General features: G+C 38.9%; 1 protein-coding gene across 2 annotated transcripts in view; it reads right to left on the bottom strand.

Moving 5' to 3' along the window:
- LOC144020545 (uncharacterized) overlaps nucleotides 1-25,792 on the bottom strand; it is a 42,588-nt gene that overhangs the window by 4,016 nt on the left and 12,780 nt on the right. For both annotated transcript variants that reach the window (XM_077524132.1, XM_077524131.1), the window contains 57 exons: nucleotides 18,559-18,726; nucleotides 18,369-18,460; nucleotides 17,315-17,436; nucleotides 16,836-16,998; nucleotides 15,967-16,095; nucleotides 15,451-15,573; nucleotides 15,250-15,387; nucleotides 14,952-14,999; nucleotides 13,913-13,954; nucleotides 13,767-13,829; nucleotides 13,612-13,686; nucleotides 13,017-13,097; nucleotides 12,874-12,930; nucleotides 12,331-12,384; nucleotides 12,204-12,257; nucleotides 12,065-12,118; nucleotides 11,942-11,995; nucleotides 11,061-11,114; nucleotides 10,949-10,993; nucleotides 10,015-10,068; nucleotides 9,894-9,938; nucleotides 9,753-9,806; nucleotides 9,616-9,660; nucleotides 9,473-9,526; nucleotides 8,633-8,677; nucleotides 8,484-8,537; nucleotides 8,069-8,113; nucleotides 7,796-7,957; nucleotides 7,160-7,213; nucleotides 7,036-7,089; nucleotides 6,908-6,952; nucleotides 6,016-6,069; nucleotides 5,875-5,919; nucleotides 5,726-5,779; nucleotides 5,066-5,119; nucleotides 4,920-4,973; nucleotides 4,331-4,438; nucleotides 4,156-4,245; nucleotides 4,025-4,078; nucleotides 3,690-3,797; nucleotides 3,106-3,213; nucleotides 2,901-2,954; nucleotides 2,779-2,832; nucleotides 2,574-2,681; nucleotides 2,449-2,502; nucleotides 2,318-2,371; nucleotides 2,191-2,244; nucleotides 2,064-2,117; nucleotides 1,881-1,988; nucleotides 1,724-1,777; nucleotides 1,534-1,587; nucleotides 1,393-1,446; nucleotides 842-895; nucleotides 650-757; nucleotides 524-577; nucleotides 401-454; nucleotides 225-332 (listed from right to left, as the gene is read on the bottom strand). In XM_077524132.1, coding sequence (XP_077380258.1) covers nucleotides 225-332; nucleotides 401-454; nucleotides 524-577; nucleotides 650-757; nucleotides 842-895; nucleotides 1,393-1,446; nucleotides 1,534-1,587; nucleotides 1,724-1,777; nucleotides 1,881-1,988; nucleotides 2,064-2,117; nucleotides 2,191-2,244; nucleotides 2,318-2,371; nucleotides 2,449-2,502; nucleotides 2,574-2,681; nucleotides 2,779-2,832; nucleotides 2,901-2,954; nucleotides 3,106-3,213; nucleotides 3,690-3,797; nucleotides 4,025-4,078; nucleotides 4,156-4,245; nucleotides 4,331-4,438; nucleotides 4,920-4,973; nucleotides 5,066-5,119; nucleotides 5,726-5,779; nucleotides 5,875-5,919; nucleotides 6,016-6,069; nucleotides 6,908-6,952; nucleotides 7,036-7,089; nucleotides 7,160-7,213; nucleotides 7,796-7,957; nucleotides 8,069-8,113; nucleotides 8,484-8,537; nucleotides 8,633-8,677; nucleotides 9,473-9,526; nucleotides 9,616-9,660; nucleotides 9,753-9,806; nucleotides 9,894-9,938; nucleotides 10,015-10,068; nucleotides 10,949-10,993; nucleotides 11,061-11,114; nucleotides 11,942-11,995; nucleotides 12,065-12,118; nucleotides 12,204-12,257; nucleotides 12,331-12,384; nucleotides 12,874-12,930; nucleotides 13,017-13,097; nucleotides 13,612-13,686; nucleotides 13,767-13,829; nucleotides 13,913-13,954; nucleotides 14,952-14,999; nucleotides 15,250-15,387; nucleotides 15,451-15,573; nucleotides 15,967-16,095; nucleotides 16,836-16,998; nucleotides 17,315-17,436; nucleotides 18,369-18,460; nucleotides 18,559-18,726 — 4,136 coding nt within the window. The remainder of the gene's footprint in view (nucleotides 1-224; nucleotides 333-400; nucleotides 455-523; nucleotides 578-649; nucleotides 758-841; nucleotides 896-1,392; nucleotides 1,447-1,533; nucleotides 1,588-1,723; nucleotides 1,778-1,880; nucleotides 1,989-2,063; nucleotides 2,118-2,190; nucleotides 2,245-2,317; nucleotides 2,372-2,448; nucleotides 2,503-2,573; nucleotides 2,682-2,778; nucleotides 2,833-2,900; nucleotides 2,955-3,105; nucleotides 3,214-3,689; nucleotides 3,798-4,024; nucleotides 4,079-4,155; nucleotides 4,246-4,330; nucleotides 4,439-4,919; nucleotides 4,974-5,065; nucleotides 5,120-5,725; nucleotides 5,780-5,874; nucleotides 5,920-6,015; nucleotides 6,070-6,907; nucleotides 6,953-7,035; nucleotides 7,090-7,159; nucleotides 7,214-7,795; nucleotides 7,958-8,068; nucleotides 8,114-8,483; nucleotides 8,538-8,632; nucleotides 8,678-9,472; nucleotides 9,527-9,615; nucleotides 9,661-9,752; nucleotides 9,807-9,893; nucleotides 9,939-10,014; nucleotides 10,069-10,948; nucleotides 10,994-11,060; nucleotides 11,115-11,941; nucleotides 11,996-12,064; nucleotides 12,119-12,203; nucleotides 12,258-12,330; nucleotides 12,385-12,873; nucleotides 12,931-13,016; nucleotides 13,098-13,611; nucleotides 13,687-13,766; nucleotides 13,830-13,912; nucleotides 13,955-14,951; nucleotides 15,000-15,249; nucleotides 15,388-15,450; nucleotides 15,574-15,966; nucleotides 16,096-16,835; nucleotides 16,999-17,314; nucleotides 17,437-18,368; nucleotides 18,461-18,558; nucleotides 18,727-25,792) is intronic.

Raw genomic sequence — 25,792 nt, 5'->3', positions numbered from 1 at the left:
AAAAATGATGACATTCACAGTCTTGGTCTTGACTGATCTTGAGACTAAATGCTAAGTCCACCTTGTAAGAGCGAATTAAAATAGAATGTCTTCCTATGCAAGACCAAGACCCTCAAAAATAGTCTTGATTTGTGTCAAGTGAAGTTTCCACTGCTCCAGTATGACTTTGCCTGGATGGCCACCCAGGTTCGTGTTTGGGATGTTTGAGATTGTGTTTTCAGTACCTCATCTCCTTTTGGACCCAGCAGTCCCTGATTTCCCGGCAGCCCTCGGTCCCCCTTCTCTCCGATGTCCCCTGGGGGTCCGATCAAACCTATGAGGCCGCCATGACCCTGGAGCACAGGGAAGCTTGAGCTCACTCGGACTGTTTGCTGATGTGCGCCGTTAATCCTGAACTCACCTTGTCTCCGATTTTTCCATGATTTCCTTTTAGTCCGATTAATCCTGGTGGACCCTGAAAGATTTGGTGGCACACTTTGTCAATTGAATGATGTCCAAAGAAGTGTGGTCAAAACCGTCTTACCATTGGGCCAGGTGGTCCCGTCTGGCCTGATGGTCCAGTTAGGCCTTGTTCACCCTGATAGAAAAATAAACAAACAAATGATTGATAAATTTAACAATTGCACAAATGTATCTCTTGACGACTTACAGCAGGACCAGGAATCCCTCGGAGACCTTGTGGACCGGCCTTTCCGGATTGGCCTTGACGGCCCACCGGCCCTCTTTTTCCAACGGGACCCTCAATTCCAGAAGCTCCCTGTCATGAGTACAAAGCAGCAACACTTTGTAAAGATGTGAACTTTCCAAAGTTGTGATTCAAGAACCGCTTTCTGGTGCTTACCTTGGCTCCTTTAAGGCCTTCTTTTCCGTTTTTTCCAGCTTTGCCCAAGTGGCCCTGAAGAGGGACATTATAGAAATGCTAAGATTCCACTGAGGCAAGACTTTTTGGGAGTTAAGGTCAGGTCAAGACCAAGACTTGATAGCTCAAACAAGGTTTTGCAGAGTTGGGGCAAAGTAATGACGTAGTCTTTGTGACGTTAAGACCAAGTCAAGAATGTGTTTGAGGTGCTAGTATGAAGTCATGACCAAGACTTTAAGAAGGTAGGAAAAGAGTCAAGACCGAGAATTTGGGAAGTTCATCAAAAGTTAAGACCAAGACATTGGAGAGCTAATACAAAGTCGAGAATAAGTATTTGAGGAGTTAGACAAAGTCGAGACTAAGCCCAAGAGAATCTACCTTATCACCCAAGTGTCTCCCTTAAATCTGCAGTGTTTCATTTTTAACTCATTCACTGCCATTGACGGCTGTAGACGTCGAAGATCCATTTTTATTGGGCTGGCATTGAATGAGCTTATGTCATCTTGGATTCAAGGTTGAAAATATAAACCCACCCTTCGGCCAGGAGGTCCTGGTGGTCCTGGTTCTCCTGCTGCTCCTAGTGGTCCCTGGGAAGCGGAAAATGAATCAAGAAACAGGTTATACTATCAGTCATCGTATCTTTTATATACTTAACAGGTATGATTTGCACGCACAGATTTTCCAGGCTCTCCAGTGTCTCCTTTAGTCCCAGGAAGGCCGTCAACACCCTGACAAAACACCAAATCGGCTTTCAGTGATGACAGCAATGAAATGTATCCACATGAAAATCACTGATTGTGAGGATGGGGGAGTCATTGGCTAGTCAGTGGCTAGGATGTAGCGGAGCGGGTCCACTCCACTCACATTGGGTCCAGCCTCCCCTTGCTGTCCAAGGTCCCCAGTGAGACCAATCGGACCCTGAGACCAGAGCAGTCCTATTATAACATGTTTTGCTGTTGAATATATTTCCCAAATGTTTTTTTATTTTTTATTTTTTTGCGGGGGTTCGATGGCTACTCACCGCATTGCCCTTGGCTCCGTCCTCCCCCGGGGTGCCTCGAGAACCTGGAGGACCAGCTGCTCCTGGTAGACCAGTATCTCCTTTCTCCCCTTGGTCACCCGTCTCGCCCTAAGGTAGCAAAGAAGACAGACGTAAAGGGTCGGTTCGGACAAAGCGTGAGACACAAATCAAACTCAGACTCACCATTTTCCCCGCAAAACCGACTGGGCCGGGATCACCCGATTCACCATCCTCCCCCTAAGTGAGAGACGGATGACGGGATATCGTATTTGAACCAAGGTCGCAAGTGACCTAAAGCAAGTGTAAGTACCTTTTCTCCGACCACACCGGGCTGTCCAATCATACCCTGACGACCCGTGGGCCCCTGTGTAAAACGTAAAACTCATCAGAACCCAATTAATTAAAACGTATTGAAACATACGTAGGATGTTCCGTACCAGTCCTCCGATTGGTCCTTGAGAACCCGTGGGCCCTTGTTGCCCAGGCGGACCCTAAAAAGACCTCAACATTAATGACGGACAAATATCCAGGTACATGCGATGTCGAAAGAAAATGGCTGCCAGCTCACCATCAGCCCGGCATGTCCGCTCTCGCCTTTTTCACCAGGAAGTCCCGGCATGCCCTTGAAAACGAGAAAACGCCAAATCATCGGCCGCTGCAACACAGCGTCCTGATTGGCCATGCGTGTCTCACCTGTAATCCTATTGGTCCTCGCAAACCCTTGAAACCACGAAGTCCCTCGTCCCCTTTGGGTCCGTACATTCCCTGCTGGCCCCGGGGCCCTCCTTCCCCGTCTTGACCCTGCAGGAACACACAGGGAAGTCGTCCAAATCGGCTTTCACCTCGTTTTTTTTTTTTTTTGCTTTGACCGGTATAACATCGAAACGAGCCGACTCACGGGAAGTCCCGGTTGTCCGAGGGGCCCCTGAGTACCGGTGGGTCCTGGGGGTCCCTGCGGGAGACATGATCCGAGATGTTATGTTTATGGCGGCCATGTTGAGGGTCTAGTTTGAGACTCACGGTTTCGCCTTTGTCGCCTTTACTTCCTTTCTGGCCCGGTCCTCCTTGCTCCCCCTGTAGACGCACGCCTTGTTATAATACGACATCATGTTGTTGTCATTTCATAAAAAAAACCTACATATTATCAAATAATAGATGCATGGATGATAGCGAGACAGTAACACGGTTAAACTTCCTACGGCAGCCCTGGCTTTGATTACCTTACCTTGTCTCCATCATCTCCTGCGGGTCCCGGAGGGCCCGTAGCTCCGAGCATGCCCCCTGGTCCCTGGTCTCCATCCTGACCTGCTGGTCCAATCGGACCTTTCTCACCCTAGGACAAACATGCACTGAGTAAGTAGGCAACGAGGAACCGACCAATTAATCGCCCTCCCGATTTAATTGGCCAGTATAAGCACTATTTCAAATCGGCAAAAATCGTTTCATTCCTGCCAACATATGTTTTTTTTTTTGTTTTTTGTTTTTTAATTAAACAACCCATTACAAAATAAGTGAAAGATAAGGTTAGTCAAACAAACTTTTTTTTTTTTAATAAAAAAAAAAAAAATTAAAATTTAAAAATTTTCTCTCAGTTGCAAATGCAAATGGACAATGTATCATGAACAATCAAATGTTCTACCTGAAACTCACAACTTAACATAATAATAGTAATAAAAATCGGTTATCAAAATTTTATTCTGCCAAATATCAGAATCGGCATTGGCCTTAAAAAATAAATAAATAAATCTCTATCAGTCAGGTCCAAGAAAATACAACAGTAAAGATGCTTTTCAGGTATTAATATCTTACAGGCTCGCCCTTCTCTCCCATCGGTCCCGGTCCTCCAGCGGGTCCAGCCCGTCCCGGCTGTCCAATGGCACCGGCCGACCCGGGGGGGCCTCTCTCGGCGGACGGCCCCTACAACGAACAGGAACAAAATCTGTTCAGCTTCAATTGAATAGCTTAAAAAAAAAATTGATTTGTAAAAACGGGCAGATCATGTGACGTAAAACAAACCTATCATACAAAAATATCTCTTTTGTTTACAAATATGAGCTGAGCTTGATAATATAAAAGCACAATAGGCTGAAGTGAAGAACGGATTGGTCGGATGCTTCGCCCCGCCCACTTTCACGGTAACTTACGATGGCGCCTGGCGCACCAGAGGGTCCCACGCTTCCTTTCAGTCCAGGAGGCCCCTAACAACGCGAAACTTATGGTTACTGTATTTGAAATCATCATCGACAATTCAGTATCGTGACTTTGATTGCGTTACCATAACGCCGGGAGCACCTCTGCCCCCCCTGAACCCTTTCAATCCCGGGGGTCCGTTCTTCCCCATCGTTCCGGGTAATCCGGGGTCACCCTGAGGATCAACCAAACCAAACCGACATAAGACGACTCCGTGTCGATGATGGCGACGGGTGCGAGTGAATTCCCGGAAACCACACCTTGCCGCCTTCCTTCCCGGCCGGGCCAGGCAAACCGTGCTCACCGGGTACACCGGGTGAACCCGGGTGACCTCGGTCCCCCGTTGGGCCGGACTCGCCTGATTTGCCCTGGAAACGCACACACACAAAAAAAAGGAAGACTGGCTCAATGAAAGAAGGAAAAAAAAATCACAGCTGCGAGCTCACAGAAATCTGAAATTATTAAAACTTTTATGCCACACCCTTATAACAATAACAATAATTATAATTTGGGGTGTTAAAAAAAAATCGATACGGCAATATATCGCGATATTACAGCGCACAATTCTCGAATCAATTGAATTGGCAGCCGAATCGATTTCAAGTCGATTTATTTTGATATAAACCGGAAAAAGGACGTTTGTCACACAGAAGTGATGTCATCTAGCAGCAGCCAATAGAAAAGCACCAAAAGATGATGTCACTCCTATGGTGTTTTTTTTAAATATTGTGCACTAGTAATACACATAAAAAAAATTTAAAAAACGTGTCAGAGTTGAATTTTTCCTTGAACTTTTCCACGGTTGCTACAGACGCACTTTTTTTTTTTTTTTGGGTTGTGGACACACACCTGTGGCCCCACCACACCAGAGGGTCCCGGGGGCCCCGTCTTCCCTTGGAATCCCTGCAATTTAAAAACAAAAACGTTCAGGGGAGAAAAAATAAATAAATTATCCACAACGAAGAAGAAGAAGAAAAGTTGCTGCGTCACTTTACCGCTTCTCCTCGTTGACCCGGGTGTCCCGGAAGACCGTCTTTCCCGCCTGGGCCCTACGCAAGAGAGTCAGATTGTGGGCGGGACAAAAAAAAAAAAAGAATCACATTAACTCATCGACTGGCAGCCATTTTGACTGCTTCACTCCTGGCTGTTTTACTGGATTTTGAATGATTTTGCAAGGCCCAAAGTATATTTTTATCTGTTTCAATTTTGCAGCAATTCACATTATAATATAGCTAAGTTTCATCATTATTCACAAATCTGTTTAAAACAGTGGGGGGGAAAAAAAACATGGCCCTGGTTGATCTCTTATACTCTGCTGCCACCTACTGGCCGTTTTTTTTTGTTTTTTTTTGTAAAAACAGCCATTGCTGTAAGCGACTTCTTCAGGTCAGAGGCTGCATTAAAGCCTTCTTTATGCGCTAGCATTAAAAAACATAAAAAAACAAACAAAACAACAACAACATATAAATACATCTTTGGGAGCATTTACGCTTACTGATTTAGTCACAGTTATTGTTTATTAATGAGAGGTTTTTTTTGTTTTGTTTTGTTTTTTTTAAGTCTTGTCTCATCTAGTTTTAGTCCGGTGAAAAACGTGCGTTGACAAAATTATTTTGTGGTCAGTTTTTGTTGACGAAATGAACACTGGAACTCACCGACGCTCCTTTTGGTCCTGGCTCTCCACCACGTCCTTGAGGTCCTTGTGGTCCCTTTCAAAAAAAAAAATAATTAAATGTTTTAATTTTTTTATTTTTTACCTTTAAAAAAAAAAAAAAAAAACTCATTTGTTGATGCTGTCTCTCACCCGCTCGCCACTCGATCCAGGGGAGCCATCGTGACCGGACGCTCCCTAATATAAAAAAATCAATCAATCAATCAATCAAAAAGAAGAATGCAGCAAGTAAAGTGTGGATCCCGGTGACCTTTCGTGACCCTCCAAGCTGACCTTTTCTCCAGGTTTCCCTGTGGGCCCTCTGGGTCCTCGACCTCCCCGTGCACCCTGAAGGGACATGTCAGGAAATGATTACTTTCATTTCATGTATTATTATTAATATGTATTATTTTTCCATTAATTTAGTTTTAGTTCATCGCGGGATTTTTTTTACAGCGAAAAAAAATTCATACTGTGCTGTATTCTGTAATAAATGAAAAAACAAAACATACTTTTAATGGGAAAAAAATGAATGTACATTAAAAATGGAACATTTATTATGAATGAAAAAGCATTTATAATAATAGTAAAAATCATACCAAAATGAAAAAAATATATTAAATGAAAAAAAAAATACTGTGCTGTATACTGTAATAAATTAAAAACAAACAAACATACTTTTTAATGGAACAGAATGAATGTAAATGAAAAAAGAAAATATATGATGAATGAAAAAGCATTTATAATAAACTAAAAATCACACCAAAACAAAAAAACATATAATAAAAAAATGATACTGTGCTGTATATACTGTAATTAAAAAAAAACAAACAAACAAAAAAAAACCATACTTTTAATGGTAAAAAAATGAATGTAAATTAAAAACATATTATGAATGAAAAAGTATTTATAATAAGAGTAAAAATCACATGAAAACGAAAAAACATAATAAATGCAAAAATATATATAGTTCACGGAACTTTTATTTTTTTTAAATTAATTTTTTAATTTAATTTTTAATGTTTTGAATTTGGAACGTAACACCCGCGATAAACGAGGGAACACCGTATTATTATTATTTGATTTGATTTTTTTTCAAGCGATATTTGGATTCATTTATACATCTGATTACTTGACTAATTTCGTATAGTGATTGACGAGATGTACCTAATAAAGTGTCACTTACATTTGGCCCTCTCTGTCCCGCGCTTCCCGCTTGTCCAGGAGGACCCTGCGTACGTGGAGCAAGAGAAATGTTTTTGGATCAAGTACAAATAGTGCTATATATATTTTTTTTAAATTTTAAACACTGACTTTTTTTCCCTTCTCCCCGGGACCTCCGAGTACTCCAGGAAAGCCATCAGAGCCCTATGACAACACAGCTGATTAAAACTCCCATTTATTTGCTGTATGTAGTTGGATTATTCCTGAAATTTACCTTTGGTCCAAGTCGTCCTGGATACCCTGGCAACCCGGGTACTCCTAATTTGCCCTGAAAAACACCAACAAGTTGTCCAGTATTCTTTTTTTTTTTTTTGCTGTTGTTTATTATGGGCCGGAAAACACTGGCAAAAAGAGCTTGTTGCAACATGGCCCTTGTTGATCTCTTATACTTTGCTGCCACCCGCTGGCCGTTTTTGTAATAACTGCCATTGCTTCAACCGTTCTCTGCAGTAGAGATGCTGCATCAAATCCTTCTGTATGCTCATTATTCGCAAATCTAATTAGAATTGTGAGTAATTGAGCTTTTTTTTTTTCAAGATGGCCCTTGTGGTTCTCTTATACTCTGCTGCCAGCTGCTGGCCATTTGTGTAATAACTACCATATTTTTTTTTACCGTTCTTAGCGGTTGAGAGGCTGCATCAAAGTCTTCTGTATGTTCTAGCATAAAAAAAAAAAAAAAGACAAAAAAACGTATAAATACGTCTTTGGGAACATGGTAATATTTAAAACGGAACGTATTTATACGTTTTTGGGAGCAAATGAGTTAAAGAGCCGAAAAAGCTGTTGCGTAACCTTTTGTAAAACTGCTGAATTACCCAGCCATAATATTTTAGTACAATACTCCCGATACCTTTTCTCCAGGGGTCCCCGCGGGTCCCGTTTCTCCCAGAGGCCCCGTTTGCCCTTTGGGTCCCTCGGGCCCGTCTTCCCCGCGCGCTCCCGGAGCGCCGTTGTCGCCGCCGTCGCCCTTGCCGCCCATCTCGCCCTTGGCCCCGGGGAAGCCGTCCTCGCCCTGAAGTCGGGGACCAAAAGAGGTTGCTTAGCTAGCGAGGGGAAAGTTGACGTTTGAGGAGATGGTGAAGATGCCCTGGATGGAGATGGAGATGAAGAAGAAGAAGATGACCTTCTCGCCTTTGTTGCCCTTCAGTCCTCGGACGCCGTCCGCTCCCTGACCAACAACACAACACGAAAAAATGGAGCAAGTTGAAGACTCATTTTGTCCATTTGCCTTCCAACAAAAATTCAGTCCCCAAAGTCACGTTCCTTTAGCAACCTAACATTTGCTACGTAGGCTTGTCTTAGCTGGAGGTGAGCCACAAAAAAAAAAAAAAAAAAAAAAAAAAAACTGAAGACACCAAGATGGTTTGAAGTTTTAGGCTCATTTTTGGCAATTTCCTACAAGGACAAACTTGTACCATACCGACATTTGGATATCGTTATACCCCAAAAAAAAAAAAAAAAAGCCTCAAGCAGCCATGCCCGAAAACACACACGGTGTCTGCCATTTTGTTTTCCCGCATCGATGCAATAACCCCAACCTTGACTCCTCGTTGTCCAGGATATCCGACAGGCCCCTGCACTCCTACGGGACCCTGCAACCAAAAACAATATATTTATTATTTTTTTTAACGTTGAAACATTTCACTAACATGGATGACGACAAGTGAAACAAATGCGCTCATCTTACCGGCAAACCTTTTTCACCTGGAGTACCTTCCCGTCCGGGATGACCCTGTTAAGCGAGAAACACACGCTAATAATGCTAACATGACATGCTAACGTGTCCGCTAGCATGGAGGACCAAAATTGACAAAATTCAAAATAAATGACTAAATAAATAAATATATGACTAAAAGTGAAAATAAAAATGGATATTAAAAAAATATAATTTGAAAATTTGATAAAAATAAATGTAAATGGAAATAAAAGAGGAAAAAAAAAAATATATATATATATATATATATATATGTATATATATATATATATATTTTTTTTTATTTTTTTATTTTTTATTTAGTCATTTATTTATTTTGAATTTTGGTAGTTTTGGTCCTCCATGCAAAACTGTCAAAAATTCAAAATATATAAATGACTAAATGAATAAATAAATAAATAAATAAATAAATAAATAAATAAATAAATAAATGTGAAAATAAAAACGGATAAAAAAATATATATAATTCAAAAATTAAATACAAATGTATTGATTTATTTATATATATATTTTGCTCTTTCTATTTCCATTTATGTGGATATAATTTTTCGAATGATATTTTTGTTATATCCATTTTTTTAGTCATTTACTTATTTATTTAGTCATTTATTTATTTTGAGTTTTGGCAGTTTTGGTCCTCCATACGGTAGTGCTTGTAAGAGTAGGGGAAAGTTGTAACTTTCCCATCAAGCAGTAAGTCGGCAAATTTGTTCATAGCAAAAATAATGTCTCAGTCAGTCAGTCGGATGTTGCAAAAGTGGCGTGTCAAACTCTTCTACATGCCACGACTTGATGGAAAAGTTGTTAGCTTACGGGTGGGCCGTCATTTCCAGGTAAACCCTGCATCCCTTTCTTCCCTTGCGGCCCCTGTCGGACAAAAACAAGAATAAAAGAAAAGCTGAAATTCCGAACCAAGAAGAAGCACTAAAATCCTCCATCTGTTCTTTGGGTTTTACCTTCTCTCCAGGCAGCCCGACTAATCCCTGAGGACCGGGAAAGCCCTGAGGGAGCCACGGGAAAAATCCGTTTTTGGAACAATCTGACTTTCACAAGGTGATTTTTTGTATTTTATTTTTTTTGAGTGCGCTCGTACCTGAATTCCAGAGCTGCCTTGCTGTCCCGGTGCGCCGATGTCTCCCGGGGCGCCCTTCAACGCGAGCACACAAACAAACAAACGATGAAATGAAGGGGGCGGGGCTCCAGATCAGGCCAAAACATGATTTGACAGACTCACAATGTTACCCTTTGACCCTTGAACGCCATCGATTCCCCGAATGCCCTGCGAGAAGAAATGAGACGGGTGTTTAAAAAGGGAGCGTGCGTGTGTGTGCGTTTTGGGAAACGTTGACACTCACTGACTGTCCTGGGGGTCCCGGACGACCTCGAGGGCCATTCAGACCTCTCGAACCCTAACACACAACAATTTTTTGACATTCGTTAAGGCTTGAACTCCTTTCCAACACTGTGCAAGTTTACATTCGGTGTACTAGTGTTCATTTTAGCCGCCATTTTTAAATTTCGTCTCAGTTTTAGTCCAATTTCAATCAAACTTTTTTGTCATAGTTAGTCAACCTCATCTCGTTTTTACTTAGTCCATTTTTAGTCGACTATAAATCGAGCATTTTAGTCTTTAGTTTAGTCCAAGAAAACATCATTTTATTCGTCGAATTTTAGTCAACAAAAACTGTCAACGTTTTAGTCAGGAAAATCATTTAATCCCTGTTTTGTTTTGTTTTTGGTCAGCAGATTATGATTTAATATTTAGGATAAAAAACTATTTCACATCAAATTTTCTCTCATCTTTTTGATGAAAAGTAACTTGACACACAATTACAGTACATCAACATGTGGCTACTATGGCGCCATGCTACGAGCTAGTAAGCTAGCCAGCGTTAGTTAGCGGTCGGGTTAACGTTATTGTTGGAACATTATAAACTGTTGGATTAATGTTGTCAGTCAATAATGTTGAACATTTCGGATCTAGAACTATTTCACATCAAATCTTCTCATCTTTTTGATGAAAAACAACTTGACACACAATTACAGTGGCTACTATGGCTCCATGCTACGAGCTAGTAAGCTAGCCAGCGTTAGGTAGCGATCGGCTTAACATTATTGTTGGAAACGTTATAGGCTGTTGGAGTAATGTTGCGTTATAACTTTTTTTATTTTAGTAGTAGTTTCAGTTAACTAAAATAACCCTGTGGTGTACGAAAGTAATACTTTTCCAGTAGGAGGAAAAAAAACAAACCAAAACCAAAAAGTCATTGAGTGCATGTGAAGACTCACAGCATCTCCCGGTTGTCCTCTCGGTCCAGGCGGGCCTTCGGAACCCTGCGGACGACAACAGCATCAAAAACAACATGTCAAAATGACTCCCATCAATATTTCAATGTTCTACCTTTTCTCCCGGCTCTCCGGCAGGACCTTGGGGTCCCGGTTTTCCTCGGTCCCCCTGGAAAAAAAATGCATAAAATGGCGGCTAGTTGCATCAAGCATTTCAAATATATTTGAAATATAAGACCCCATGCTTTTTATTTGTCTAAGGGACTGTTCGTGTGCTTTGGTGGGTGCTGCTGTTTTGGTTAGCGTCTCGTGTTAGTGGCATGACGTTAGCGTTATTTTCTGGATTTAAACGACTATGTGAACGGCCATATATTTGTAACAATATCCAATCCTCTGGTAGGGGGGGATTTTTAAAGTACAAAAGCCAGAATTTGGCCGAAATGGCTGCTCTGAACCAAAATGGCTGACTTCGAGTTTAATTAATATTTTTCCCCAAAAAAACTTTCAGGGATTGGAGTGAATTCACTCCCATTTTCAGTGAAGCAACCCCTTTGGGCTTACTGGATATTGACTGATTTTGCAAGTCCCACAGAATATTGTGTTCTATTGCTATAAAAACATGGAACCTACCAAAAGAAAAATTAGCATCTCTTCTTTCATCAGGAAAAAATTTTTTTTGTATCTGTTTCCATTTAGTTAAGGTTCATCAATATTCGTTCACATTCACAACGAGAAGCTTATTGCAACATGATCCTGGCTGATCTCTTATATTCTTCTGCCACCTGCTGGTCGTTTTTTTTTTTGTAATAACTACCATTGCTTTAAGCCACCTCTTCATATCAGAAGCTGCATCAACAATTCCTTTTGTATGCTCTTTCATAAATAAAAAAAATACAACAACGTATAAATACGGTTTTGGGAATGAAGCACAAAGTAAATTAATTGTCAATGGGTGAAAATGTTTTTTTTTTAATTTTTTTTGTTTGAGGTACTTACTTTATGTCCCATGTCTCCGGGCAGACCAGGCAGGCCGTCGAATCCTCTGTCCCCCTACGAGAACCAAAATTTCAGGATGAAATTCGCAACCAACCAACCGGTGGCGTTCGGTTCCCGACTCACCTTGACCCCCGTCTCTCCAATGTCGCCTCGCCCGCCATCTGCCCCGGCTCGTCCCTTGACAAACACCCAAACAAACGTTAGCCTTCGCGCATCAACACGTATAAACTTGCGAGTTTAAAAAAATAAAATAAAATTGCACCCTTTTCCCGGGGCGTCCATTCTGGCCTGGGATTCCAGGGGCTCCGGGTGAACCCTGATGAGGGGGCGGGGCACTGTGTTAGGAACGAATGGAGTGTGTGTTACCATGACAACCAGCTCATACTTACAGGTGGTCCCATTTCTCCATTGCTGCCCTTCAGGCCGGATGGACCTGGTACGCCCTGGAAGACAAAAAAAAAAAAAATAATTAACTCGTTCACTATAAATCCTTGAACCTACCAAAAGAAAGATTAGAGTCTCTTCTTTCATCAGGAAAAAAAATTATATTTCTATCTGTTTCCGTTTTGCAACAATTAGCATAAGAATATAGCTAACGTTCATCAATATTCACATTCCTGGTGAAAAAAACTGTCAAAAAGAGCTTGTTGCAACATAGCCCTGGTTGATCTCTTATACTCTGCTGCCACCTGCTGGCCGTTTTTGTAATAACTACCTTTTTAGTGCATCAAAGCTTTCTGTATGCTCGAGCATTTAAAAAAAAAAAAAAAAAAAAAAAAAAAAAAAACCGTTAAAAAAACGTTAAAAAAACGTATAAATATGTCTTTGGGAGTGTGGTAGTATTTAAAATAGAACGTATTTATACTTGTTTGGTAGCAGACGAGTTAATATAATATGTACGTGTGCGTGTGTGTTTATGAGTAAAAACTCACAAGTGGACCGGGTCGTCCCCGAAGGCCAAGTGGACCAGGAGGACCTTTCATTGACAACTACAAAAAAAAAAAAAAAAAGAAGCAAGATGCAATTTAAAGAGGTCCAAGCGGTTGAATTTATTGGAGGTGAGGCGTTGCTTTACCTTGGTTTGCTGCAGGATGGCCTGAGCTTGAGCCTCCTGCGCAGAAATGATGGGCGATTTTGGACCGCCACCCCCACGAAACTGCACACAAAAAAAAAAAAAACAGACGCTCATAATTCTGCCCTAGTGGCTACGCGGACCATTTTTGAGCGCTTTTCCACCTGACAAAGCCCTCAAAACACTACTGCATACTTTGGCTTTTTTTTCCGCATAGCTTATCCACAAACTACATTGATTCACATTAGTTATTTGTGGAAAAGGAACAACGAAATATGTGTGTGGTTTCAACTACACACACACACAAACAGACTCAAGACTCTCCGTCTTGTGGCTATGCGGACAACCGCATAGCTTTATCCGGAACATGCATTCAAATGTGGACAAGTCCTACAGTCCTCATTTGTCTATTTTTTTTTTTTTTGTCTCCACGTCTGTGATTGGCTGCCAACCAGTCCAGGGTGTACCACGCCTAATGCCCAAAGGCAGCTGAGATAGGCTCCAGCACCCCCCGCGACCCTTGTGAGGACTAAGCGGTACAAGAAAATGGATGGATAGATGGATGGATGGATGGATGGATGGATGGTCTCCACGTTACCGGTAAAAGCACGACGTTTCCCGGCGGTCCCGCTATCCCGTCAACTCCGTTGAGGCCCGGCAGTCCCGGGGGTCCCTAAGAAAGGCCGCAATATGATTAGACCAGTTCGGGCGTCGGGCCACGCTTGACAACAAAACAGAGGAAAAACCACTGACCAGTTCTCCAGGGTCTCCTCGGGGTCCCACCGGCCCCGTGATCCCGGGGGGGCCCGCTGGACCCTACGCGCACACACATAAGGCCGGTCATGTGTATCATTTTGATTTCGTGTTGTGATGCGTTTTATATCCTGTACGGCACCAACCTGAGGTCCCGGAGGCCCGTACGAACCCACAAATTGTGTGCCCTGAAACCACAAAAAAAAAAAAAAGTTAGAAACTTTGTTTCTATCTGTTTCCGTTTTGCAGCAATTATCATTAGAATATAGCTAACTTTCACTGATATTCACATTCCTGGTGAAAACACGGACAAAAAGAGCTTGTTGCAACATGGCCCTGGCTGATCTCTTATACTCTGATGCCACCTGCTGGCTGTTTTTTGTAATAACTACAGTTGCTTTAAGCCAACGCTTCATGTCAGCAGCTGCATCAATTATTTATCATCACATAAATCTTATATACTCTCAAAGGGAGGATATGTAAAACATGTAATACGTTTTTGGTGCGAAGGACAAAGTATTTTTCGGTTTGAATGAGTTATGAAAAACCATATTACATATGTATATTTCTATTTTCACCCGTACACTGCAGTTGAGAGGCTGCATCAAAGCATTCTGTGTGCTCTAGCAAAAAAAAAAAAAAAAAAGCTAAAAAGTCATTTAAAGTGTCATGCCAGTTGACAATGAAGAATTATTCTGCTTAATTTTTTCCATGAATGCAATAATAATCAGAATGTCGTCTTTTAATTGGTGGCACATGCAATGTATCCTTAAAAAAAAATGGCTCCCCTTTAATAATGATGAGATGTTGCAATTTTTGCAAGGCAAAAAATAAATAATTTTAAAATAAATTGAACTCCTATTTGTCTTGACATGATTTCATTCACTCATTCGATGAATGTATATTGCATAATTTAATGATGTGATAATACATTTACAGTCATTACGCTTCGTTTAGACAAAAGTAGTCCTTTGCCACCACCTTGTGGCATGTATGGGCAATTACAATAGTGTAAAAACTTTTTTTAGGGATCAATTAATCAATTGCATTCAACATTTCTAACGGACTGAGTCCTCAATGATTACGGTGGACATTTCATTGAATTGTCTCGGTCTCCGATATCGGAATTGGCCAGTCTGGCACGATTCCAAAACGAGTCAAGTCTTTGAAAATGAGTTTTCTTACCACTCCCAAAAGTGCCGGTTCTCCTTTCTCTCCTTTCTCTGGAATATGCTGGAAGACAACAACAGGATCAAAATCGATTATTCAATCGATGAATCAACTAATCGGAGTCATTTTACATTTGCAAAAAAGTGTATGACAGAAGCATTTTTTTCCCGTGACTACCACTTAGCCAGTGAGTGCTATTTATTTCATAAAAGAAATAGCCACCAGAGGGTGCTAGAACTGCACAAATGGAAATCAACCTGAATTTTTTTTTTGAACAGACGTATCATCTCCCTCCAACGCGTTGCGTCGATACCTGCGCGTCCAGACCGTATCCTCCTTCCCTCTCGGCCGGCCTGTATCGCTCATCCGCTTCCTCGTCCTCGTCGTCGTACTGGTCGTACTCGTTCACCTGGTAGTCGTCGGTGGCGTTGTAGTCCTCGTACTCGAAAATCTGGTCGAGCAATGGCAGGTGAGAGGCGACCTCAGAAAAATGGGAAGAGACGCCCATCCTCACCTCATACTCTGTCAGGTTGGGTGCGACCGTCACCGTGGAGACGGCGACGTCGCCGTAGATGTCGCCCAAGTCGTCGTACTCGTCCAACTCCTCCACCACGGCCTTCTTAGGCGTCACGTCCACCTGAGGAACACGCGCCGTCGATTAGCTACAAAATTCGTGATGAGCGCTCAAGTTGTTTGACATCAACATTTCGTCTTGTTTTTCTTGATATTTTTTTGTGTGTGTGTCAATGAAAGGAAGAAAAAGTGGGGAGTTTTTTTTGTTTCTTTCTTTTTGCACTGTTTTCCTTTCAATTTGGAGCGGCCTCTTTCATCATCACCATCGGGAGTGACTGCAATAAATCCTCCAAAAAAAAAGAAGAAAAAAAAAAAGACATGCTGCGGCGCCTTTGAGCCCACAGCCAGATCGTAAATCACACAGTGGTAGGCAAGAAGAAAAACAAAAAACATTTGTAGTCTTTGGAACGAAAAGAAGTGAAGTGAAGTGAAGTGAAGCGAGGGCGGGGTTTGTCACCTCGTCTGCGGCCATGTCCATGACGATGCTCTCGTAGGGTAACGCGGCATCACAGTCAGGGATGAAGTCCCTGCAGTACGTCTCGGCCGACCCGGGGTCATCCGACAGCAGCAGTTGCTGGATGTCGCCCTGTAAATAAAAATTAATAAACTCAATATAAATACAGTTTTTTTAAACGTTTTTTAAGTTTTATTATTATTATTATTATTATTATTATTATTATTATTATTATTAATGTAATTTAGTATTATCATTATTTTTATTTATTTTTTTAGTATTTATTATTTTACCTTATTTTTTTTTTATGTTTTTGAAATCAAATACTGTATATACATTTGTCATGACCACTTTGTGAACATTGACATTTACAACAGTGAAACACAAACACAAAATGGGAGCAGTCACAAAGAGCCTTGTCACCCTTTACAGTTAATAAATAAATAATAAAAATAAATAAATAAATAATAATAATAATAATAATAATAATAATAAACTAAATATAACCATATTTTTTTATATATTTTTTTACATTATTATTATTACTATTATTAATATATATTTTTTTTAATTATTATTTAGTATTAATTATTTTATTTTTTCAAATACTGTATATTTATTATTCATTTATTTATATTATTATAATTTCTTTTATTTTATATTATTATTATTATTATTATTATTATTTTATTATGACTAATTTTATCGTAGATTATCGTGGATTTATTACCTGACCAATATATTGATAATCACGGTATCGTCATATGGTGAGATAATTGTTATCGTGAGCCTTGTATCGCATATTGTGTCGTATCGTGAGGTCTAAATATAAATACATATGTTGCAAGCCAATGCCAAAGTTTGGAGCCGACCTCAAAGACGTCCTGGTCCAGCAGTCGCGTTCCGAAGACGGTGACGCCGTCGGTGCTGACGTGCGCGTGCGGCCCCCGCAGAAGCTCCAAGCTTTCCAGCTTGGCGCAGTCCAAGTAAAGCGTGACCCGCTGGCCCTTCACGCTGTACGCCACTCGGTGCCACCTAGTGGACGCGACCAAGGGTTCAAACTGTCAACAACAAGCGCTCTCGATTGTCTTGGATGTTTACAAAATTGCACACCTTTTTGGTTGGCGGAATGCTCAACAACAAAAAACAACAACAAAAAACATGTCGATTAGGTTCTTTGAAGATTATTCTCTTTTTCTTGACAAAATTGTCTTTCATGTGTTAAAAAAAACAAAACAACTCTAATTGTGACTGCTATTTTCAAAAAACTGTTTCTAATCATTTGTTTTGGGGCAAACAGTTGAAGTTGCACTCTTTGCACTCGTTTTTTTTTTTTTTGTTTTTTACCCACTTGCCATCCGCCAGGTTGATCCTCCTAAAAGTGGGGTAGAGTTCCGGGGTGGGATGACCCTCGTGGTCCTCGTACAGAAAGACGGGAGAACGACCGATCTCTAAACCCAGTTGTTGTGTACCCTGTGACAACAACAAAAAAATAGTAACAAATTCATGAGCAAAATAAAAATGAAAATGCTTTGGAAAAAAACGAAAACTAACTGAAACTACATTTCATGTTTACAAAACTAACTATAATGATAGCAAAAATGTCCTTCGTTTTAGTCTTTGGTAATTAATTCAATGCATGAGCATTTGGGGATGATTTTATATGTGATTTTTAGTCGATTTATTTTGATAGGACGTTTGAAAGTATGTCACACAGAAGTGACGTCATCTTGCAGCAGCCAATAGAAAAGCACCAAAAGATGACGTCGCTCTCATGGCGTTTTTTTAAATATTGCGCACAAGTAATAGACTTTTTTTTTTAAACTAAAACTAATACTTAAACTAACTAAAACTAAACTAAAAATAAGCATTTATCAAATAACTAAAACTAATAAAAAAACTAACAGAACCAGCCTGAAAACTAGTTAAAAATAACATAAAAAAAAAAAAAAAAAAAAGTTTGAAGCAAACCCCTTTTATTTTACTGGATTTGACTGATTTTGCAAGGCCCACAAAATATTGTGTTCTATTGTTATCAAAACATGAAACCTACCAAAAGAAAGATTAAAGTCTCTTCTTACATCAGGAAAACAAAGTATGTTTTTATCTGTTTCCGTTTTGCAGCAATTAGCATTAGAATGTAACTAAGTTTGTTTTCAAATTGGCCCTGGTTGATCTCTTATACTCTGCTGCCACCTGCTGGCCGTTTGTGTAATAACTACCATTTCTTCAACCGTTCTTTGCAGTTGAGAGGCTGCATCGAAGCCTCCTGTATGCTCTAGCATAAAAAACAAAACAAAACAACAACGTATAAATACGTCTTTGGGACACATTTAAAATAGAACGTGTTTCCACGTTTTTGCTAGCAAATGAGTTCATAAATGCACTGTACTCGCGCCACAAACCTGAGGGTCGTACAGGGACAGCAGGAAGACCTGCGAGCCCTTCACGGCTCGAACCGTGGTCATCAGCGAGAAGTCTTCCGGGAACGGAGAATCTGAGGCGAGTTGCACGTGGAAAAATTTGGTTCCTTTCAACTTCATAAGCGCTGTGGTCAGAAACTGTTTTTCTTTTTTGTTTTGTTTTTTGACCTACCGGGGAAAAGCTGCTTGGTGGGAGCGCTCAGCTGGATCTTCTTGTTGATCTTGAAGGCCAGGTCGGGTTCCTCCCGGCCCGTCCGGCTGATGCACAGGCCGGCCTCCAGGGACACGCCCTCCATGTCTTCCGAAAGCTCCAAGACCTTCAGGACGTCGATTGGACTGACTGCCAAAGACAAGACAAGGGAACTGCAACATTGGCTTCGGTTAAAAGTTCACAAGAAACTGCACAATCCCTTCATTCAAGACTCAATTGTCTTTGATGATTATGAAAACGTGAGGCTGTCTTTGATGTTTGTGGAAGACTAAACTGCCTTTGATTTGGACAAAAAACAAGCAAACACTTTTTTAAATGAAGGCTATCATTTGCCTCTTACAAAACTAGCTCGCACATTAGCTCGTTTAAGACTGTAAAGTGTCTTTGATGATTATAAAACAGGTGTGTTAGTTTTTTAGGAATCAATTCTTTGATGTTTACGGACGTATGTATGTATGGTTAATTTCATTGAATACTGCCAATTGTCTTTAACGATTCCAAATGAGGACTTTTAAGACTGTAAAGTGTCTTTGATCATTCCAAACAGGTGTGTTAGTTTTTGTTAAGGAACCAATTCTTTGGTGTTTACAGAAGCATGTGTGGTTAAGTTCATTGAATTACTCTCAATTGTCTTTGATGATTCCAAATGTGGTCTTTTAGGACTGTAAAGTGTCTTTGATGATTTCACAACAGATGTGTTGTAGTTTTCCTTGAGGAATCAATTCTTTGATGTGTACGGAAGCATTTTTGGTTAAGTTCAACGAATATTCTCAATTGTCTTTGACAATTCTAAATGAGGTCTTTTAAGACATTGAAGTGTCTTTGATTATTCCAAAACAGGTGCGTTAGTTTTCGTTTAGGATTCAATTCTTGGATGTTCCATTCAATTTAAAGTTCATGAGAGACTCAATTGTCTTTGACCATTCTAAATTAGGTCTTTTATGACTGTAAAGTGTCTTTGATGATTACAAAATAGGTGTGTTCGTTTTCTAGGAATCAATTCTTTGATGTTTACGGAAGCATGTATGGTTAAGTTCATCGAATACTCTCAGTTGTCTTTGATGACTCCAAATGAGGTCTTTTGATTTTTATTAACAGGTCAAATTCTTTGATGTCAACAGAAGTTTGATGTATTCGGTATAAAGTCTCTTAACCTCCTTAACCATTTGATATTTTCTTTGATATTTAGAAAAAACAGCTACGTTAAGCTACGTTGGCTACTCAAAAAGTTGTCTTTGATGTTTAACCCCTTCGCCCCCCATTGATGATTGACACAATTGCGTGTCTAAACCAATAAAAACGCATCATTTGGATGATGTCAACCAGCTAGCCAATCACAATCGCAAGTTGGTTTGCATGATGACAATAATATGGAACGTAATATTAAAAATAAATAAATACAATAATAAATAAATACAATAAAAACACGAGATAATTTTTACGTGGGAAAACTCAAAATCAGTAAAAAAATAATAATAATAATTAAATTGAAAATTACAAAATTTACAAAAAAATTGCCCAGAAAAATCAAATGTGTGTCTGACGTGGTTAAGAAGCAACTATTTTTAAGTTGCTTATAAAAACCATCTTTGTTTGGGTTCCTGGACTGATCGAAATGATATTTTCTGAACCGAAGATATCCAAATGGAATATTTTTTGGAGCGAAATAAAAATGAGCGACATTCCAAGCACACATAAAAAGGAAAGTCACGAAAAGGAGCTTGAGAGAGAGAAGCTAATAAGTGCAGAACGTGTCTGGACCGGTGTGGATCATCTTCACGTGGATTTGGAAGCATTACGGAAAGCTTTCATACGCACGCACACACATTTACATGTCTTGTTAAAAGTCTGCCAGATGTTTATTGTGTTTTTACGTGTGTTCATGTGTTTGTCATTTTGACCTTTTATGTGCTGACTACTAAATGATTTTCTTTTGTTGCTGCTTTACTGGCTGAGAAAACGCCGTTAAAATGTCTCCTGTCTGCTTTCTCACAAAAACGAGACTTGGGCAAAAAGTAGCTCTGTCTCGCAAATGAAATGAAATGTTGGAATGTTTAGCTTTTATCTTAAAAACAACAAAAATGGCTATGTTTGGTGGTTTATGGAGGTAAATATGGTGCAGAAGTGACTCGTAAAAAAACGTCGTGATGTGTTCCTGTAAAAAAAATTACATGTAAAAAAAAAAATCTATATGTAAAAAATATTTGGACCTGTAAAAAAAAAAAAAAACATGCAAAAAAAGAAAATATGTACATAAAAATAGTGTACGTTAAAGAAAAAATTGTACCTAAAAAAAAACATACATAAAAAAAAATCTGTACATAAAAAAATGTACCTGTGAAAAAGAAAATATGTCCAAAAAAAATTGTTTGAAAAAAAACATTTGCCTTAAAAAATATTGTATGTAAAAAAATATCTGTACTTAAAAAAACTGTACGTTAAACATTTTTTTTGTACCTGTAAAAAAATAAATAAATTGTACCTGTAGAAAGAAGTGTAAATTTGTATCTGTAAAAGTCGTGATTTGTACCTGTAAAAATAATTGTACCTAAAAAAAAATGTGTATGTAAAAATACATTTTGACCTGTAAAAAAAAAAAAAGAATTACCTGCAAAACAGAAAATGTTTACAACAATGTGTAATACAAAAAAAAGTGTACGTAAAAAAACACAAAAAAACAAAAACAAATCTGGAAATAAAAAGTAAAAACTTACCTGTAAAAAAGAAAATATGTACTAAAAAAATGTTACCTGTAAAAAAATAAATACATAAAAAATGACCTGTTGAAAAAAGTGTAAATTGGTATCTGTAAAAGTCCTGATTTGTACCTGTAGAAATGACAACTTGTAGTCAAAGAAGTCGCCACTAGGAGTCACGTGTTTTTTTCTGCTGCTGTCCAGTCACGTGACTTTTGCACCAAATTTCTCGCCCCACGTGGTTCGGGATCAAAACCAGGTCTAAAAATGATTTTGTCCTCAAATATTGTAACGTGATGAAAGTCGATTCATTGATGACAGAATTGATCTCGTTCCAGCACAATTCAATGGATTCCTTGCCGGCAGCTCCGTTCGCCCGCTTGAAGGCCGCCATTGGTATGTCGAGATATTACGCTTAATCCATAAGCTACGTTGTGTTATTACAGGATCTTTCTGTGTCGTGTTATTTTCATGACGAGCTCGTGTCAAGTTCAGCCTCTGATTTGTATTTTGTTTTGGTCTTCCAGTCAAACGTGACGACAAACGCTCAGAACAGGCGGGACAAGACGAGACACGGCCGGTTTGCTTTTCAAACAAACGTACGCTCGCACGTGGATGAAAACAGCAGGCGCCGAGTTTGCAGTGCACGTCGCATGTGCTATATGACGAGAGAAGCGTACCGCAATTTGGATGGTTACAAAAACGCGTTTCATGGCTGACAAAAGTGGGCGACTGACTTGACCAATCGCAAGCGTCGCATGCAACGATTGACATGTAGACTGACCGAATGACACGTAACGGAGCATCATTAGTACTGCGTGAAATTAACTCATTTGCTCCCAAAAACGTATAAATACGTTCTATTTGAAATATCGCCATTCTTATATTTCACATAAATGACTGAGCTAACCTTTCGTCACACCATGGAGTAACACACGCACGGACACGCGCACACACAGAGGAGCTGCAGCTGCATGGCCCGAGGACCAGTCGAGAGAAGCATGAAGTTACCAATCTGTCAATCATTCCGAACTTTCCGGAGCGCTCGACTTCCATTTGGCTTCCAGCACGTGTCCCAATACTTTTGTGCACCTTCAATCGCGTTGAACAATTGAAGCGGCAAGAACAGAAAAAAAAATGATAATAATGTGAAGATAATCATGTGGATCTTGTGAACCTGCCAAAATTGAAAATTAATAAATGACTAAATAAAAAATAAATAAATAAATGACTTAATAAATAAATAAATACATGACTAAAAGTGAAAATAAAAATTGATTTAGAAAAATACAATTCAAAAAGTAAATAGAAATATTTTGTTCTTTTTATTTCCATTTATATTTATTTTCTGGGATAACATTTTCAAATGATATATTTTTTATTTGACATGTTTTTGTTTTCACTTTTAGTCATTTATTTATTTATTTATTTACTCATGTATTTATTTTGAATTTTGGCAGTTTTGGTCCTCCATAAAGTGGAGACACTAAATAGTCATGTACAATTTGGTTGGCAAGTCTGAAGCGCGCACAAAAAAGTAATTCAAACAACAAAAAACTTTCAGTTTTTTTTTTTTTTAATAAAGGAAAATAAGATACAGTGTCGCTTTAAGGTGGGAAAACAACAAAAAGGATAAAAAAAAAACCCAAAAAAGTAGTTTTTATCAGCACAAAAATAACATCAAAAATAACTTTTATATAATCTTTTTGTAATTATTTTTATTATTTTTTTTTTTATTATTTACTAGGTTTTATTAAACTTTTCCTTTTTGTATTTTTGTTTTATTTTATTCTTTTAATGGCATAATTTTTTTTTAATGGCACTTTTTTTTTTTTTTTTACTGGCAAAAAAGTTTTGTTTTTTATTAGTTTATTTTTTTATTTTTGTCTCGGATATTAATAATAATAATTAATATATGTGTATTAATCTAGGTTTTATTCAACTTTTCTTTTTTGTCTTTTTTTAATTTATTTTTTAATGGCACAATTTTTTTCAATGGTACAAATGTGTTTTTATTTGTTTATTTTTGTCTCATATAATAATAATAATTTATATATACATATATATAAATCTGAATCTAGTATTTATTAAACTTTTCTCATTGCTTTGGGGAAAAAGAAGAAAAAGAAAAATGTATTTATTATTTTGACGTAGAAAAACAATCATGGCGGAAACAAAAATCAGAATAAATGAGTAGAGAGGGAAGTAAAAGAATCCGACGGACGGTGCATGTCTTCCATTTCCTCTTGGATCAAACGCAATGAAAAAAGCTGACACAACACACGCGCGCGCGCGCACGCGCACACGCGCACGAACAATAAAGCGAACGGATCATTAGCGCTCGCGTCGGCGTACGTAATCCCGACTGATGGCAAATCTCGGCGGGGCGTCAAAGGCTCTTCAAAGTGGTCATGTTGCGAGTCGGCGGGGCTGACGCACGCTCGCTTCTCAGTTTTGCTCTCGGACGCGTCACGTCGTGAACAAAAGAGCGAGCGAGCGAGCGCATTCCTACGCCCGGCACGCTTGTCCAGAACCTTCACAAATATTTCTTATACATATATTTGACTTTTTGGCCTGGTCAGATTTCACTTCAGTCCGCTAGATGGCGGCAGCCATGTTAAAAATAAACAGAACATTTTTTTTGACACGATGTACGTGCTTCCAAGGCTGTGTTCGCCTTGACTGACCTGTAAAACTCTACATGAGAACATTTTCGTTTATTCACTCATTCAGACCCAAAAACGTGTAAATACGTTTTTTTCATACTTTGCCCTTCACTCCCAAAAACATGTAAATACGTTTTTTTTTTATGCAAGAGCATACAGAGACATAAAGAGGTGGCTTAAAGCAATGGCAGTTATTACAAATAAAGCAGGTGGCAGCATAGTATAAGAGATCAACTAGGCAGGGCCTTGTTGCAACAAGCTCTTTTTGACAGTGTTTTCGCCAGGAATGTGAATATTGACAAAACTTAGCTATATTCTAATGCTAATTGCTGCAAAATGAAACCAGATAAGAACTTTTTTTTTTTTCCCTGATGAAAGACTCTAATCTTTCTTTTCGTAGGTTCCATGTTTTTATAGCAATAGAACACAATATTCTGTGCAAAAATCAATCAAAATCCAGTATAACAGCCGGAAAAAAATGGCTGCCAGTGAATGAGTTAAGGACCATGTTTCGATATATAAAAAAAACTTTTGTTTTTGTACAAAAAAAAATTACTCATGGGAAAAAAAAGGGAGAAAAGTGTCATACTTTTTGTGTTATGGCTTTTTTTTTTTATTTAAAGCAACATATTTTTTTCATGACACATTTTCACATTTCATATTAACATTTGTCACTGGTGTGACAGTAGGAACGATAAAAAAATAAAATAAAAAAAAACTATTTATGAGGTATTTTGGGAAACCCGAATAGTGTAAATACCTATGAGAGGTGTCACGCTCGCGGCTATAAGTTAGCACGCTAATAAGAACCCCAGGCAAAACTTGACTGTTCGCATTATTTACAACACATAAAGCATGCTTATCCTTCCAGGAATGATCGACAGGTGGAATTCTAGTTTTTACAAGGACGTGTCATCCAGGTGTGCGATAAAGTCCGCCCCAGCTTGAGCCCTATATGAATTCCGCCTGGCAACAACCGGACAAATACTTCATAGCTTGTTGGCCGGTTCTGTTAAGAACTATGTAGTTTACCAAGCAACAATGAAATATGTTTTTCATTCCATGTGTTGGTTGTGATAAAAGTTGTATATGAACTCTACCTAGCAACACTGGACAAATCTTTTCATTGGCCCATGGCTGGGTTAGGTTTGAGCCTTGTGAACTTTGCCTAGCAACAAGTGACAAGTGTTAAATTTGAGTCGTATGGATTCTGTCGAACAGCACATAGTATGTTTTTCCGTTGGCCACTGGAGCAGCTAAGACCTATGAACTCTGCCTAGCAACAAGCACCCATGTTTTTCGTTGGAACAAGGGGCAGTTTAATGTTTGCCCCGGGAATTCTACCTAACAACAAACTGACAGTCTTCATTGGCCCATAGGGTTAGTTACATTTGACCCGTCACAGAATAAAACAAAAAAGGGGTTTTGTTATCCATCTGAAAGGAAAAAAAAAAAGGTAGTTGACTACTGGGTACCTAAAAAAAATTTGGATATTCTTTTTAAATGCAGTATTTATTTAGCAACATGTGATTGCTCCTTCAAAAAAAAAAAAAAAAGTTATTAGTGACAATAAGTGAAAAAAGACAAATACACAAGTACTATAAAATAAGGGTGTCAGGTGATTAATCGCATGACTTCAATAGTTAACTCGCGATTAATCACACATTTTATATGTTCTAAATGCGAAATAAACTGTACAATAAAATGTTTTTTCCAAGTTTTTAATCTCTTAACATAAAAGTGGGGTAAAAATGATAAACTTATCGAAATATGGCTCCATCTTTTAGTTATTTATACAGTAATTTCATGATAATTGTAATTCATAAAATTCAG

The sequence above is a fragment of the Festucalex cinctus genome, chromosome 6, assembly GCF_051991245.1.
Source record: "Festucalex cinctus isolate MCC-2025b chromosome 6, RoL_Fcin_1.0, whole genome shotgun sequence".
Lineage (NCBI taxonomy): Eukaryota > Metazoa > Chordata > Actinopteri > Syngnathiformes > Syngnathidae > Festucalex > Festucalex cinctus.
This window is presented reverse-complemented; position numbering and strand designations above follow the sequence as displayed.